General features: G+C 38.7%; 1 protein-coding gene and 1 non-coding gene across 2 annotated transcripts; one reads left to right on the forward strand and one right to left on the reverse strand.

The window, feature by feature from the left end:
• Positions 1-3645: 3645 nt before the first annotated feature.
• On the reverse strand, positions 3646-3749 carry LOC112753478 (small nucleolar RNA R71). Its single transcript, XR_003177863.1, has one exon. It is a non-coding gene; the product is annotated as a small nucleolar RNA R71 (small nucleolar RNA).
• Positions 3750-9601: 5852 nt separating this feature from the next.
• LOC140179230 (uncharacterized) lies at positions 9602-12065 on the forward strand. Its single transcript, XM_072217902.1, has 3 exons — positions 9602-9836; positions 10810-11566; positions 11666-12065. The coding sequence occupies exons 1-3, from the start codon at positions 9602-9604 to the stop codon at positions 12063-12065; spliced, it is 1392 nt and encodes a 463-aa protein (XP_072074003.1).
• Positions 12066-14756: the final 2691 nt, after the last annotated feature.

Below are 14756 nucleotides of genomic sequence, written 5' to 3' on the forward strand. Positions count from 1 at the left end.
TTTTTGAAAGATTTTTGAAAACTTTTTGAAAATAAAATAAAGGTTGAAACAAGAAGAAAATTACCTAATCTGAGCAACAAGATGAACCGTCAGTTGTCCAAACTCGAACAATCCCCGGCAACGGCGCCAAAAACTTGGTACACAAAATCGTAATCGCACACTTTTCACACAACTCCGTGCAGCTGACCAGCAAGTGCACTGGGTCGTCCAAGTAATACCTTACGTGAGTAAGGGTCGATCCCACGGAGATTGTCGGCTTGAAGCAAGCTATGGTCATCTTGTAAATCTCAGTCAGGCGGATTCAAATGGTTATGGAGAATTGATAATTAAAAGATGAATAAAACAAAAAATATGATAGAGATACTTATGCAATTCATTGGTAGGAATTTCAGATAAGCGTATGAAGATGCTTTGTTCCTCCTGAACCTCTGCTTTCCTATTGCCTTCATCCAATCATTCATACTCCTTTCCATGGCAAGCTGTATGTTGGGGGATCACCGTTGTCAATGGCTACCGTCCGTCCTCTCAGTGAAAATGGTCCAAATACGCTGTCACCACACGGCTAATCATCTGTCGATTCTCAGTCATGTCAGAATAGGATCCATTGATCCTTTTGCGTCTGTCACTACGCCCAACACTCGCGAGTTTGAAGCTCGTCACAGTCATTCCATCCTAGATCCTACTCAGAATACCACAGACAAGGTTTAGACGTTCTGGATCTCAAGAATGCTTCCAATTGATGCTAGCTTATACCACAAAGACTCTGATCTCACGGAATGGAGGCTAAGAGATATACACTCAAGCTATTGCAAATAGAACGAAAGTGGTTGTCAGGCACGCGTTCGTAGGTGAGAATGCTGATGAGTGTCATGGATCATCACATTCATCAGGTTGAAGTACGAGTAAATATCTGGGAATAAGAATAAGCTTGAATTGAATAGAAAAACAATAGTACATTACATTAATTCATGAGGAACAGCAGAGCTCCACACCTTAATCTATGAAGTGTAGAAACTCCACCGTTGAAAATACATAAGAACAAGGTCCAGGCATGGCCGAATGGCCAGCCCCCATGGTCTAAGGACTAAACGTCTGGAGATAGATCTCAAGATGAACTAAAGATGAAAATACAATAGTAAAAGGTCCTATTTATAGAGAACTAGTAGCCTAGGATTTACAGAAATGAGTAAATGATGCAGAAATCCACTTCTGGGGCCCATTTGGTGTGTGCTTGGGCTGATCATTGAAGCCTTTTCGTGCTTGGGCTGTTCCTGGAGTTAAATGCCAGCTTTTGTGCCAGTTTGGGCGTTTAACTCCAATTCTGGTGCCAGTTTGGGAGTTTTACGCCAGAATTTTTATGCTGACATGGAACGCCAGTTTGGGCCATCAAATCTCGGGCAAAGTATAGACTACTATATATTTCTGGAAAGCCCAGGATGTCTACTTTCCAACGCAATTAAGAGTGCCTATTGGGCTTCTGTAGCTCCAGAAAATCTACTTTGAGTGCAGGGAGGTCAGAATCCAACAGCATCTGCAGTCCTTTTTCAGCCTCTGAATCAGATTTTTGCTCAGGTCCCTCAATTTCAGCCAGAAAATACCTGAAATCACAAAAAAACACATAAACTCATAGTAAAGTCCAGAAATGTGATTTTTGAATAAAAAATAATAAAAATATAATAAAAATTAACTAAAACATACTAAAAACTACCTAAAAACAATGCCAAAAAGCGTATAAATTATCCGCTCATCAAGTTTCATGATGATCTGTTGAAGTCTGGCTGGCTGTGAAGCCATGTCTAATCTTTTGGACCGAGGTTTCAACTTATCATCACAAGAGCTTGTTGATTTCTGTCAATCTTACTGTTGATGTAATGATTTGCTAAAGCTTGGCTGGCCATTGGCCATGTCTAGTGTTTTGGACTGAAGCTTTCACTGAAAGCTTGGCTGGCTAGTAAGCCATGTCTAATTCTTGGACCAGAGTTTTAGACTAACATTGCAAGATTCCTGGAATTCTCATTAAGAATTTTGAATTCCTTATTTTCTTTTTCCATATAATTTTCGAAAAAAATACAAAAAAAAAATATTTAGTAAAACAAAAAAAAAAACAAAAAAGATTTTGTGTTTCTTGTTTGAGTCTAGTGTCAATTTTGTTGTTGTTCTCTCTCATTATTAAAAATTCAAAAAAATTTTTTAAAATTATGTCTTTTCAAGTCAATAATACAGAGAATTGAAGATTCAGAACATACAGCAGAGGAATCACAGAGAAAAAGCTGGGCGTTGAAAACGCCCAGTGAGGAAGGAAATCTGGCGTTTAAACGCCAGCCAGGGTACCTGCCTGGGTGTTAAATGCCCAAAAGGGTAGTATTTTGGGCGTTAAACTCCAGAATGGATACCATTCTGGGCGTTTAACGCCAGGACAGTACAAGGGAGGTACGTTAGTTTTTAAATCAAATCTTTTTCAAATTTTCATCATTTTTCAAATCAAATCTTTTTCAAATCATATCTTTTCCAAAATCAAATCTTTTCAATTTTTCTCTCAATATTTTCAAAAAAACCTTGCTAACAATTAATGATTTGATTAAAAAATTTCAAGTTTGTTAGTTCCTTGTTAAGAAAGGTTCAATATTTGATTTTTAGAATCATATCTTTTAAATTTCTTGTTAGCCAAGTCATTAATTTTAAAAATCAAATCTTTTTTTTTTAAATTGTTTTTCAATCATATCTTCTCAATCACATCTTTTTCAAAATAATTTTCAATCATATCTTTTTTATTGCTAATTTCAAAATCTTTTTCAAAATCACTTAACTACTTTCTCAATTTTAATTTTCGAAAATCATCAACCAATTTTTCAAAATTCCTTTTAATTAATTCAAAATATTTTTAAATTTATTTTTGAAAATTCTTTCCCCCCTTCTCACATCCTTCTATTTAAGGGACTAACACTTCTCCTCAATGTACAATTCGAACTCTCTCCTTCTTGATACGTTCGAATTCTCCTCTCTCTACCTCCTCCTTCTATTCTTCCTTTCTTCTGACACCTCAAAGAATCTCTATACTGTGACATAGAGGATTCTATACTTTTTTGTTTTCTTCTCTTTCATATGAGTAGGAGCAAAGACAAAGGCATTCTTGTTGAAGCTGATCCTGAACCTGAAAGGACCTTGAAGAGAAAGCTAACAGAAGCTAAAGCACAACTCTCTGAAGAGGACCTAACAGAAATCTTTGAAAAAGAAGAAGACATGAAAGCTGAGAATGACAACAATGCCAACAATGCAAGGAAGATGATTGGTGACTTCATTGCACCTTCTTTTGACTTCTGTGGGAGAAGCATCTCTATTCCTGCCATTGGAGCAAACAAATTTGAGCTTAAGCCTCAATTAGTTTCTCTAATGCAGCAGAATTGCAAGTATCATGGACTTCCATTGGAAGATCCTCATCAGTTTTTAGCTGAGTTCTTGCAAATTTGTGACACTGTTAAGACCCATGGGGTTGATCCCGAGGTCTACAGACTTATGCTCTTCCCTTTTGCTGTAAGAGACAGAGCTAGGACATGGTTGGACTCACAACCTAAAGAAAGCCTGAACCTTTGGGAAAAGCTGGTCAATGCCTTCTTGGTAATGTTCTTTCCACCTCAAAAATTGAGTAAGCTTAGAGTGGAAGTTCAGACCTTCAGACAGAAGGAAGGCGAATCCCTCTATGAAGCTTGGGAAAGATACAAGCAATTGATCAGAAGGTGTCATTCTGGCATGCTTTCAGAATGGAGCATCATATGCATATTCTATGATGGTCTGTCTGAACTGTCCAAGATGTCATTGGACAACTTTGCAGGTGGATCTCTTCAACTGAAGAAGACGCCTGAAGAAGCCTAGGAACTCATTGAATTGGTTGAAAATAACCAATTCATGTACACTTCTGAAAGAAATCCTGTGCATAATGGGACAACTCAGAAGAAAAGAGTTCTTGAAATTGACACTCTGAATGCTATATTGGCTTAGAACAAAATATTGACCCAGTAAGTCAATATGATTTCTCAGAGTCTGTCTGGAATGCAAGCAGCAACAGGCAGTACTAAAGAAGCTTCATCTGAAGAAGAAGCTTATGATCCTGAAAACCCAGCAATGGAAGAGGTGAATTACATGGGAGAACCCTATGGAAACACCTATAATCCTTCATGGAGAAATCATCCAAATCTCTTATGGAAGGACCAACAGAGGCCTCAACAAGGCTTCAACAACAGTAATGGTGGAAGAAATAGGTTTAGCAATAGCAAACCTTTTCCATCATCTTCTTAGTAACAAACAGAGAATTCTAAGCAGAGCCACTCTTAGCAACCATAATCTCTGATCTAACTAAGACCACTCAAAGTTTTATGAGTGAAACAAGGTCCTCCATTAGAAATTTGGAGGCACAAGTGGGTCAGTTGAGTAAGAAAGTTACTGAACTCCCTCCTAGTACTCTCCGAAGCAATACATAAGAGAATCCAAAGAGAGAGTGCAAGGCCATAACCATGACCAACATGGCTGAACCTGGAGAGAGTGAAGAGGATGTGATTCCCAGTGAGAAAACCCTCATGGGATGTCCTCTGAACGAAAAGAAGTTCCCCTTTGAGGAACCATGGGAATCTAAGGCTCATACAGAGACCATAGAGATTCCATTGAACCTACTTCTGCCATTCATGAGTTCTGATGAGTATTCATAATCCACGTGCTCTGCTTAGGCAGCTGTGCGTACGCACAGGTGCCTGTGCACACGCACAGGTGCCTGTGCACACGCACAGGTGCCTGTGCACACGCACACGTCTCTGAGCTCATCTCCTTTGATTCTTCTTATTTCCTCCACTTTGTGTGCTCTTCTTCCATTTTCTCCAACCCATTCCCACCTTATACACCTGGAATCACTCACAAACAACATCAAGGCATCGAATGGAAGGCATTTGGAATAAAATAGATTAATTCAAGCACAAAAGAGCATATTTTCATAATCAAGCACAATTTGGGAGGAAGGTTCAAAAACATGCTATTCAAGGTGATAAGTGCAAGTTAATGTGATGAAAATCCATTCAATTCTAAGAAAAAAATTATCATCAAATATGGATTCATCAATCTTCTTGGACAATTAGGTTTTAAGGAGTCCTTTTAAAACTTGGTTACTTGGATTAACTAATCCAGGATTACCAACCGAAAGTCCACTATCAAGAGCAACCTAGTTACAAGGCATTTAGTAACCCAAAGAGGTGCTAGGCATCAATGTCTTAGGATGAATTATGAGCCAAGTGTCTGTAGTGAAGAGGTGTTGAGAAAAATTAAGCCAAAAATATGCCTGCAACACTCGACACTGAGCTACAATTGAGAAATAAGTTTCTGAAATAGGAGAAAGAAAGAAAAAGTTAACAATGATCAAGCAAGAACAAGGCATTATAGCAGCAACTCTAGTTAACACTCAAAGAGACATTTCACATTTGGAAGTTGATAATAATTGAGCTGCATTCTGTCTGCATAAAACCCCATGAACCAAATTCAATTACCTGCTAAATAAGGACATATATGCTTTTCTGTTTTCTCTCATTTCTTCTCATGTTTTAGTGCTTGCTTGGGGACAAGTAAGATTTAAGTTTGGTGTTGTGATGACAAGTCATCTTATGCTAGTTTCCCAAGCATTTTTCATCTGTTTCATTAGGTTTTATGCACTTTCTTGCACAATAAGTAAGTGTTGGAGTGGAATTTCATGATTATTTTGATTCAATCAAACATCATTTATTTTATACAAAATCACAATATTTATGCAAGAATTAAGTGATTATTATGAATGATGAAATTTTTTATGATTTTGGTGAGACTCTGATTGCCTTTTTGATTGAATTCAGGTGAGAAAATGAAGAGAAAGAGAGTAACGTTGCGTTCAAAGAAAGAACGCCATGCTCAGGAGCAACGCGCACGCGTACAGGACGTCTACGCGTCAGGGACAATTTTTGAAGATCCACATGTACGCGTGCAAGACGCGTATGCATGGAAGCGATTGGCACTCATTTTCAAAGGGAGCGCTACGTTCATTAAGTCAACATTTTTGGGCAAATTTAAAATTGGAAATGGAATTTCGCACTCGACGCGCACGCTTGCATGACGCGCACACGTCAATGAAGAATTTAGAAGGAAGCACGCAAACGCGTGGGTGGCGCTGAAGCCTGGAATTGATGTTATGCTACCCACGCGGACGCTTAGAGGACGCGTGATGAGCGGATAATTTATACGCTTTTTGGCATTGTTTTTAGATAGTTTTTAGTATATTTTAGTTAGTTTTTATTATATTTTTATTAGTTTTTAAATAAAAATCACATTTCTGGACTTTACTATGAGTTTGTGTGTTTTTCTGTGATTTCAGGTATTTTCTGGCTGAAATTGAGGGACCTGAGTAAAAATCTGATTCAGAGGCTGAAAAAGGACTGCAGATGCTGTTGGATTCTGACCTCCCTGCACTCGAAGTGAATTTTCTGGATCTACAGAAGTCCAATTGGCACGCTCTTAAATGCATTGGAAAGTAGACATCCTGGGATTTCTAGCAATATATAATAGTTTATGCTTTTCCCGAGATTTGATGGCCCAAACCGGCGTTCTAAGTCAGCATAAAAATTATGGCGTCAAAACGCCAAAACTGGCAGAAAAGCTGGAGTTAAATGGCCAAGCTGGCACAAAAGCTGGCGTTTAACTCCAAGAAAAGTCTGTACACGTGAAAGCTTCAATGCTTAGCCCAAGCACACACCAAGTGAGCCCGGAAGAAGATTTCTGCATTAATTACTTATTTCTGTAAACCCTAGGCTACTAGTTCTCTATAAATAGGACCTTTTGCTATTGTATTTTCATCTTCGGATCATCTTGGTTCTTCTGGTTCCCCCTCTGGGGCCGAAGCCAATGATCACAATTATCACTTTTGTATTTTCAACGGTGGAGTTTCTACACACCATAGATTAAGGTGTGGAGCTCTGCTGTTCCTCATGAATTAATGCAAAGTACTATTGTTTATCTATTCAACTCAAGCCTATTTCTGTTCTAAGATATCCATTCGTTCTTCAACTTGATGAATATGATGATCCATGACACTTATCACCATTCTCACCTATGAATGCGTGTCTGACAACCACTTCCGTTCTACTTGCAATAGCTTGAGTGCGTATCTCTTAGCCTCCTGGTTCATGACGCATGATTGCCTCGCCTGACAACCGAGCCTTCCATTCCATGAGATCAGAGTCTTCATGGTATAGGCTAGAATCAATTGGCAGCATTCTTGAGATCCGAAAATTCTAAACCTTGTCTGTGGTATTCCGAGTAGGATCTGGGAAGGGATGACTGTGACGAGCTTCAAACTCGCGAGTGTTTGGCGTAGTGACAGACGCAAAATAATCAATGGATTCTATTCCAACATGATCGAGAACCAACAGCTGATTAGTCGTGCGGTGACAGCACATTTGGACCATTTTCACTGAGAGGACGGGAGGTAGCCATTGACAACGGTGAAACCCTACATAAGCTTGCCATGGAAAGGAGTATGAATGATTGAAAGAAGGCAATAGGAAAGCAGAAGTTTAGGAGGAACAAAGCATCTTCATATGCTTATTTTATATTTTATTTATCTTTTAATTATCAATTCTCCATAACCATTTGAATCTGCCTGACTGAGATTTACAAGATGACCATAGCTTGCTTTAAGCCGACAATCTCCGTGGGATCGACCCTTACTCACGTAAAGTTTATTACTTGGACGACCCAGTGCACTTGCTGGTTAGTTGTGCGGAGTTGTGACAAAGAGTTGAGATTATAATTGTGCGTACCAAGTTGTTGGCGCCATTGATGATCACAATTTCGTGCACCAATGCACACGCGTGGGCAGCGTTCATTGGGCGAACGTAGCGCTCATTAAGAGAACGCTATCGAAGACGCGTACGCGTGATGGGATGCGCAAGCATGGCTGAGGCTGAAGTTGGCAGTGATGCACACGCGAATGTGATGCGTACGCCTCGATAGACAAACACACAAAAGGACGCCTGTACGTGAAGCACGCGTACGCGTGATGAGTAGTCAGCAAAAGCAATAACTCGCACGCGTCGGAGACTCGTACGCGTGGGTGAATGAACGCTGCGCTCACTTTGAGAACGCAACATTCCCCTGAAAGTAGCAACCAAGTACCATCCTAACCCATTTCATACATGGCCAAAAAGCCCACTCCAAGTACTGGATGACAGAGTTGGAAAGTGTATAAATAGAGAAGAATTTGATTTCATTGGAGCTCTCTTTTAATTTCATTTTTAGAATTTTAGAATTGGAGATCAGATCTGAGTTTTTCTTTCTGTTTGTTTTCTTTCTTCTAGAACTTTTATTTTCTATTTTGGTTTCGGAACTCTGATTGATAAATTCTTCTGAATTTCTTCATCTTGGAGTCATCTTTTACTTTTCCTTTTTATAGTTCTAAGAATTGGAGATCTGATCTTAGTTTTCTTTTTGTTTTTCTTTCTTCTGCAATTTCTTCTTTTCTGTTTTGATGAGAGAGCAATTTAGACCTTAGTTTCCTTTCTGTTTTGACTCTTCTGAAACTCTCCATTTATGTTTTGGTATTAAAATTCTGATTGATCATTTTTTTTGAATTTCTTCATCAGAGAGTTCTCTGTTTTGATTTCCAACACCCAACTCCCTTTATTCTTCATGCAATTTAATTTTCCTAGCAATTTAGATTCAGCAATTTAAATTACTTGCACTTTAAGTTTCAGTTTTTTACCTTTCTTGCAATTTAAGTTTCATCTCTTTTAAATTTCTTGCACTTTAAGTTTCTGCTATTTACTTCTTCTGCACTTTAAGATTCTGCCAATTTTCATTCTGCACTCTAGTTTATTTGCAATTTATTTTCTGTTAATTAAATTTCACCTAATTCATCAAATATTCGCTTAACTAAATTTATCACCATACTAAAGTTGCTCAATCCATTAATCCCTGTGGGATCGACCTCACTTTTGTGAGTTTTACTACTTGATGCGACCCGGTATACTTGCTGGTGAGTTTGTGTGGAATCCATTTTCCATCATCAAGATGTAATGGAGCAAGAGCAACAAACATCATATGGTGAACCGCAACAAGAAATCATAGAAGGCTCAATCATGCTAGACAAGGCGAACAAAGAAAAAGTGGAAGCACTAAAGCTGGAGTTGAAAACCCTGCCCCAAGCTTAAAGTATGCTTACTTGGGGAGCAATGACACATATCCAGTAATCATCAACTCAAGCTTGAGTGAAGAACAAGAAGAGGAGCTTATCAAAGTGTTAAGGCAACACAAGGATGCCATTCGGTGGACACTTTCAGATTTAAAGAGGATTAGCCCTTCAATGTGCATGCATAAAATCCTTCTTGAGGAGGATGCCAAGCCCTCAATATAGCCACAACCAAGATTGAATCCAACAATGAAGGAAGTGGTGCAAAAAGAAATGCTGAAGTTATGGCAAGCAAGGGTGATTTACCCCATCTCAGATAGCCCTTGGGTGAGCCCAGTTTAAGTAGTTCCCAAGAAGGGGGGAATCACAGTTGTGCCAAATGAGAGAAATGAATTGATACCAACAAGAACAATGACTAGATGGTGCACGTGTATAGACTACAGAAAGCTCAATGAAGCCACAAGGAAGGACCATTTTCCTCTACCATTCATGGATCAAATGTTGGAGAGGCTTGTTGGACATGAGTACTATTGTTTCTTGGAAGGATACTCAGGCTACAACCAGATTGTAGTGGATCCTAAAGACCAAGAGAAGACTTCTTTTACTTGCCCTTATGTTGTTTTTGCATATAGACGCATACCCTTTGGTTTGTGCAATGCACCTACCACATTCCAAAAGTGCATGCTATCCATTTTTTTTATACGATTGAGAGGTTTATTGAGGTTTTCATGGATGATTTTTCAGTATTTGGTGACTCCTTTCCTAATTTCTTACATCATCTTGCCTTGGTGCTCAAGAGATGCCAAGAGACTAACCTAGTTTAGAACTACGAAAAATGTCATTTTATGGTTACCGAAGGGGTAGTCCTTGGCCACAAAATCTCTAAGAAAGGCATAGAGGTAGATAGAGCCAAGGTGGAAGTGATTAAAAAATTATCCCCACCTTGCAATGTCAAAGCAATTAGGAGTTTCTTGGGACATGCTGGGTTCTATAGAAGGTTCATTAGAGACTTTTAAAAAATTGCCAAACCTTTGAGTAACTTGCTTGTCTCTCATGTACCATTTATCTTTTTTTTAGAGAGTGTATGCAAGCTTTTGATGAGCTTAAAAGCAAGCTCTCCTCTGCACCTATTATAGCACCACCGAGCTAGGACTTACCTTTTGAATTGACGTGTGATGCATCAGATTTTGCTATTGGTGCTATGTTAGGACATAGGAGAGACAAGCTAGTGCATGTCATCTATTATGCTCGCAAGGTCCTTAATGAAGCCCAAAGGAACTACACCACCACAGAAAAAAAACTCCTTGCTATAGTTATTGCATTTGATAAATTCAGATCTCACCTCATTGGCTCTAAAGTCATTGTATTCACTGACCATGCAGCTCTTAAATACTTGCTAACCAACCAAGAATCCAAGCCTAGACTAATAAGATGGATCCTATTACTCCAGGAATTCAACATTGAAATCAAGGATAGAAGTAGAGTAGAGAACAAGGTGGCTGACCACCTATCAAGGATCCCACATGAAGGGGATGAAGCACACAGCCCTGGGGTAAATGAAAGCTTCCCGGATGAGCAATTGATGATGATCTAAGAGGCTCCATGGTTCATATACATAGCCAACTTCAAGGCCATTGGAGAACTACCTTCCAACATCAACAAGCACTTGAAAAGGAAGCTCATTAATGATGCCAAGCATTACATTTGGGATGAGCCTTACCTCTTCAAGAAGTATGCTAATGGGATTCTAAGAAGATGCATCTCTCATAAGGAAGGGCAAGAGGTCCTTTGGCATTGCCATGGATATATCTATGGAGGACATTTTCGTGGAGAGAGAACTGCAGCCAAGGTGTTGCAGTGTGGATTCTTTTGGCCTACAATATATGCAAAGAAGTTTGTAACAAGGTGCAATCATTGTCAAAGAGCTGGCAACCTACCCAAGAAGAATGACATGCCACAAAGATTCATCATAGAGTTGGAGTTGTTTGATGTTTGGGGGATTGATTTCATGGAACCTTTTCCACCATCATACTCTAACAATTACATATTGGTGGCTATGGACTATGTGTCCAAATGGGTGGAAGTCATAGCAACATCAACAAATGACAACAAAGTAGTGATCAATTTCTTGAGAAAGAACATATTTAGTCGGTTTGGGGTTCCAAGAGCTCTTATAAGTAATGGGGGAACTCACTTTTGCAACAAGCAATTAGAGACATTCCTCCTCAAATATGATGTTAAGCACAAGGTAGCAACCCCATACCATCCACAACCCAATGGTCAAGCTGAACTTTCAAATAGAGAGCTCAAGAGAATCCTTGAGAAAACTGTTGGGAACTTAATAAAAGATTGGTCCAAGAAGCTAGATGATGCATTGTGGGCTTATAGAACAGCTTTTAAAACACCTATTGGCATGTCTCCATACCAATTGGTGTTTGAAAAAGCTTGTCATCTACCAGTGGAGCTTGAACATAGAGCATTTTGGGCTCTAAAGATGTTGAACTTTGATAATCAAGCTGCAGGAGAAAGAAGATTGCTGCAGCTCAATGAGTTAGAAGAATTTAGAACTCAAGCTTATAAGAATGCCAAGATTTATAAAGAGAAAACAAAGAAATGGCATGGTCAAAAGCTGGCAAGAAGAGAGTTTGTAAAAGGTCAAAAGGTGTTGTTATACAACTCAAGACTCAAATTTTTCCCAGGGAAGCTGAAGTCAAGATGGTCTGGACCATTCACAATCATCAAGGATTCTCCTTATGGTCATGTGAAACTCATGGATGACAAAACACAGAGAACTTTCACTGTCAATGGCCACAGACTTAAGCACTACTTAGGGGACTCATTGGATGAGCAAAGAGTGAACTATAACCTCAGCTGAAGAGGAAGAATCGTCAAACTAGTGACGTTAAAGAAGCGCTAGTTAGGAGGCACCCCAACACTCATATCCTTTCAATTTCAAGCTTTTTATATTAGCTTATGTTTAGTCACTTAGGTTGTTTGTTTTTTCAGTTTCTAATTGTTAGTTACTTAGTTGATAGTTTATTTGAACTTAGTTTTAAAAGTTTTTCTAGTTTTGCTGGAAAAGCAACCTTGTATGCTACACTATATGATGTTGTTAAATGGGTTGAGAAACTAGCTAAAGAGCTAAGTTTGGTATGGCCACTAACCCACTTATTTTGAGCTTACATCAAAACAATTGAATTAATCTTAAAAGTAAGCCCAAATTTAAGTTTGGTGTAGCCACCACTATAAGAGACCCATGCATATAGCCCAATTGATTAATGTTTGAATGCAATTAGTAAATTGGTGGGTGCATGAAAGGGCCACTTTATTGTGTACATATGAAATGGAAGTGGAAGGGTGTGAAAGAATTAATTTTATTCCAATCATAATGTATATAATAAAGTTCAATCTTGAGACCAATTAATATATGCAATGAACCTAAGTTTGGTGTCCAAGAGACACAAATTAAATGCTATTTAACTAGAGGAAAATGAAGCAACTTTTGATTACTAATGAGGGTTTGTAACTGAATTTTCAGGAAGAGGTGGGGCCCACAAGGCATTGAAAACTCATCAAGTCAAGAGGTCAAAATGTACTTCACACTTTGGAACTCGAATTTCTGAAGAAAGCTGAACAGCCTTGGGGTTGGCGCTTGATGACAAGTCATCTTATGCTAGCTTTTCAAGCATTTTTCACTTGTTTCATTAGGTTTTCTGCACTTTCTTGCATTATAAGTAAGTGATTTGGAGTGGATTTGCATGGTTTTGTTGAATCAATCAACCATCCTTTATTTGACACTAAATCATGAGGTTTAAGTTAAAAATAATTAGTTTTTGAATGATTTACAAACCTTGTGAATTTGGTGATACTTTGATTGGTTGTTTTGATTACTTGTAGGTGAAGAAAAGAAAAAAAATAAGAAAGCATGGCCTATGAAGCGTAGTGCAAAGGAAACAAAAGCGTGACACATTAAAGGAGAAAAGCCATAGCGCTCTCTAAGTGAGCACAACGCTCTCTATTTGAGCGCTACTCAAATCCAAGAAAGCAAATGGCAAGGAAGTTGCGCTCTCTCATTTAACCGAGCGCTACAAGGAACTAAGGAAACAAGGCAACAAACATAGCGCTCGGTTAACTCACTTAACTTTATCGGGCTCTACTTCAAATAAATTCAAGGTGCAATGTTTGCTAGTGAAGCCACAAAGTTTCGAACCCATGAACCAAGAGAAGGAAGGAGCGCTACTTGCAAGGAAAATAAGCCAACATGGCTTTACTAGGAATCAAACTTGGGAGCTTACACTCAAGGAAGGAGCGCTTGGGCAAAGAAGCAAAGCCAAAATGGCTTTGCTGGGATTCGAACTTGAGGCCTTCCACTCAAGGCAAGGCGCTACCTCTCTTTGCTTCACAAAAGAAATTGGCTCCACAAGTGCTTCCCTCATGGTTCGAAGTTGGGGCTCATTAACAAGGCAAGGGGCGCTCAGTTCACTCAATTAACTGAGCGCTGGTGGAGTGTGACACGGACAAGGCAATGGAGTGCTGCACTCTCCTTGTCAACCGAGCGCTAGCAGGCAGCACCAAGATGGCTTGGTGCGCAACAAAAAGGAAGGCCAAGACCAAGGGGGAGTGCTGCGCTCTCCTTGTCAACCGAGTGCTACCCTGGGAGTGTCTCATGGCTCAATTTTGAGTCCAAAATAAAATTAAATTCAAATCTTCACAAAATTAAAAAGTCCACTCCAAAATTCTAAAATCCAAAAATAGAAAGTGTATAAATAGAAGTCAGTTTGATTTAGAGAGGACCTTTTTGACACTTACTTTTCATTTTTCATTTTGGAGCTCATTTTAGATTTTAGCTTTGGGTTTGGGAATTGGGATTGAGAATTGAATTCTCTTCCTCTTTGTTCTTACTTCTACACTCTTCATTCTTTGTTTTGAATCTTGGATTGAGAATTAAAGTAATTCTGTTTCATTCTTGATCTGAGATCCCACTTTGTTTACTTTCTGCATAATTTCAAGGAATTGTGATTCGGATCTAAGTTTTCTTTACTGCTTTCATCTCTATTTCTTCTGCAATTATTCTCTATAAGATCAAGGAAGGAATTTAGATCTAGACTTATTTTTTAGTCTCATTCAGCCCCTGAGATCTTCAATTTCTCTTTTAGATTTTACAATTGAGTTGAATTCACTTTTTGTATTGCTTCTTCAAGTAATTTTTCTTTTCTGTTTGAGATCTGCTGCATTTCAGTTCATCTTTTACCTATCTTGATTGCTATTTACATTCTCTTGTTTAATTTCTGAGATCCCAGTGATGACAAGTCATCTTAGCCTAGTTTCACTAGCCTTTTTCTTTTGTTTTCAATTGATTTATGCACTTTCTTGAGCCATAAGCAAGCCAATTGGGTAGATTTCCATGTTTCCTTTGATTCAATCAACCATAGATGAATTAATGCAATTTCATGAGGTTTTATGCTACAATTGTCACATATTATGAAACAATGAATATCTCATGATTTTGAGCATAGCTTTGATGTGTTTGGTTGATTAATGATAGGTGAAGAAAGCTTGGAGAAAG

Source organism: Arachis hypogaea, chromosome 15 (genome assembly GCF_003086295.3).
Source record: "Arachis hypogaea cultivar Tifrunner chromosome 15, arahy.Tifrunner.gnm2.J5K5, whole genome shotgun sequence".
Lineage (NCBI taxonomy): Eukaryota > Viridiplantae > Streptophyta > Magnoliopsida > Fabales > Fabaceae > Arachis > Arachis hypogaea.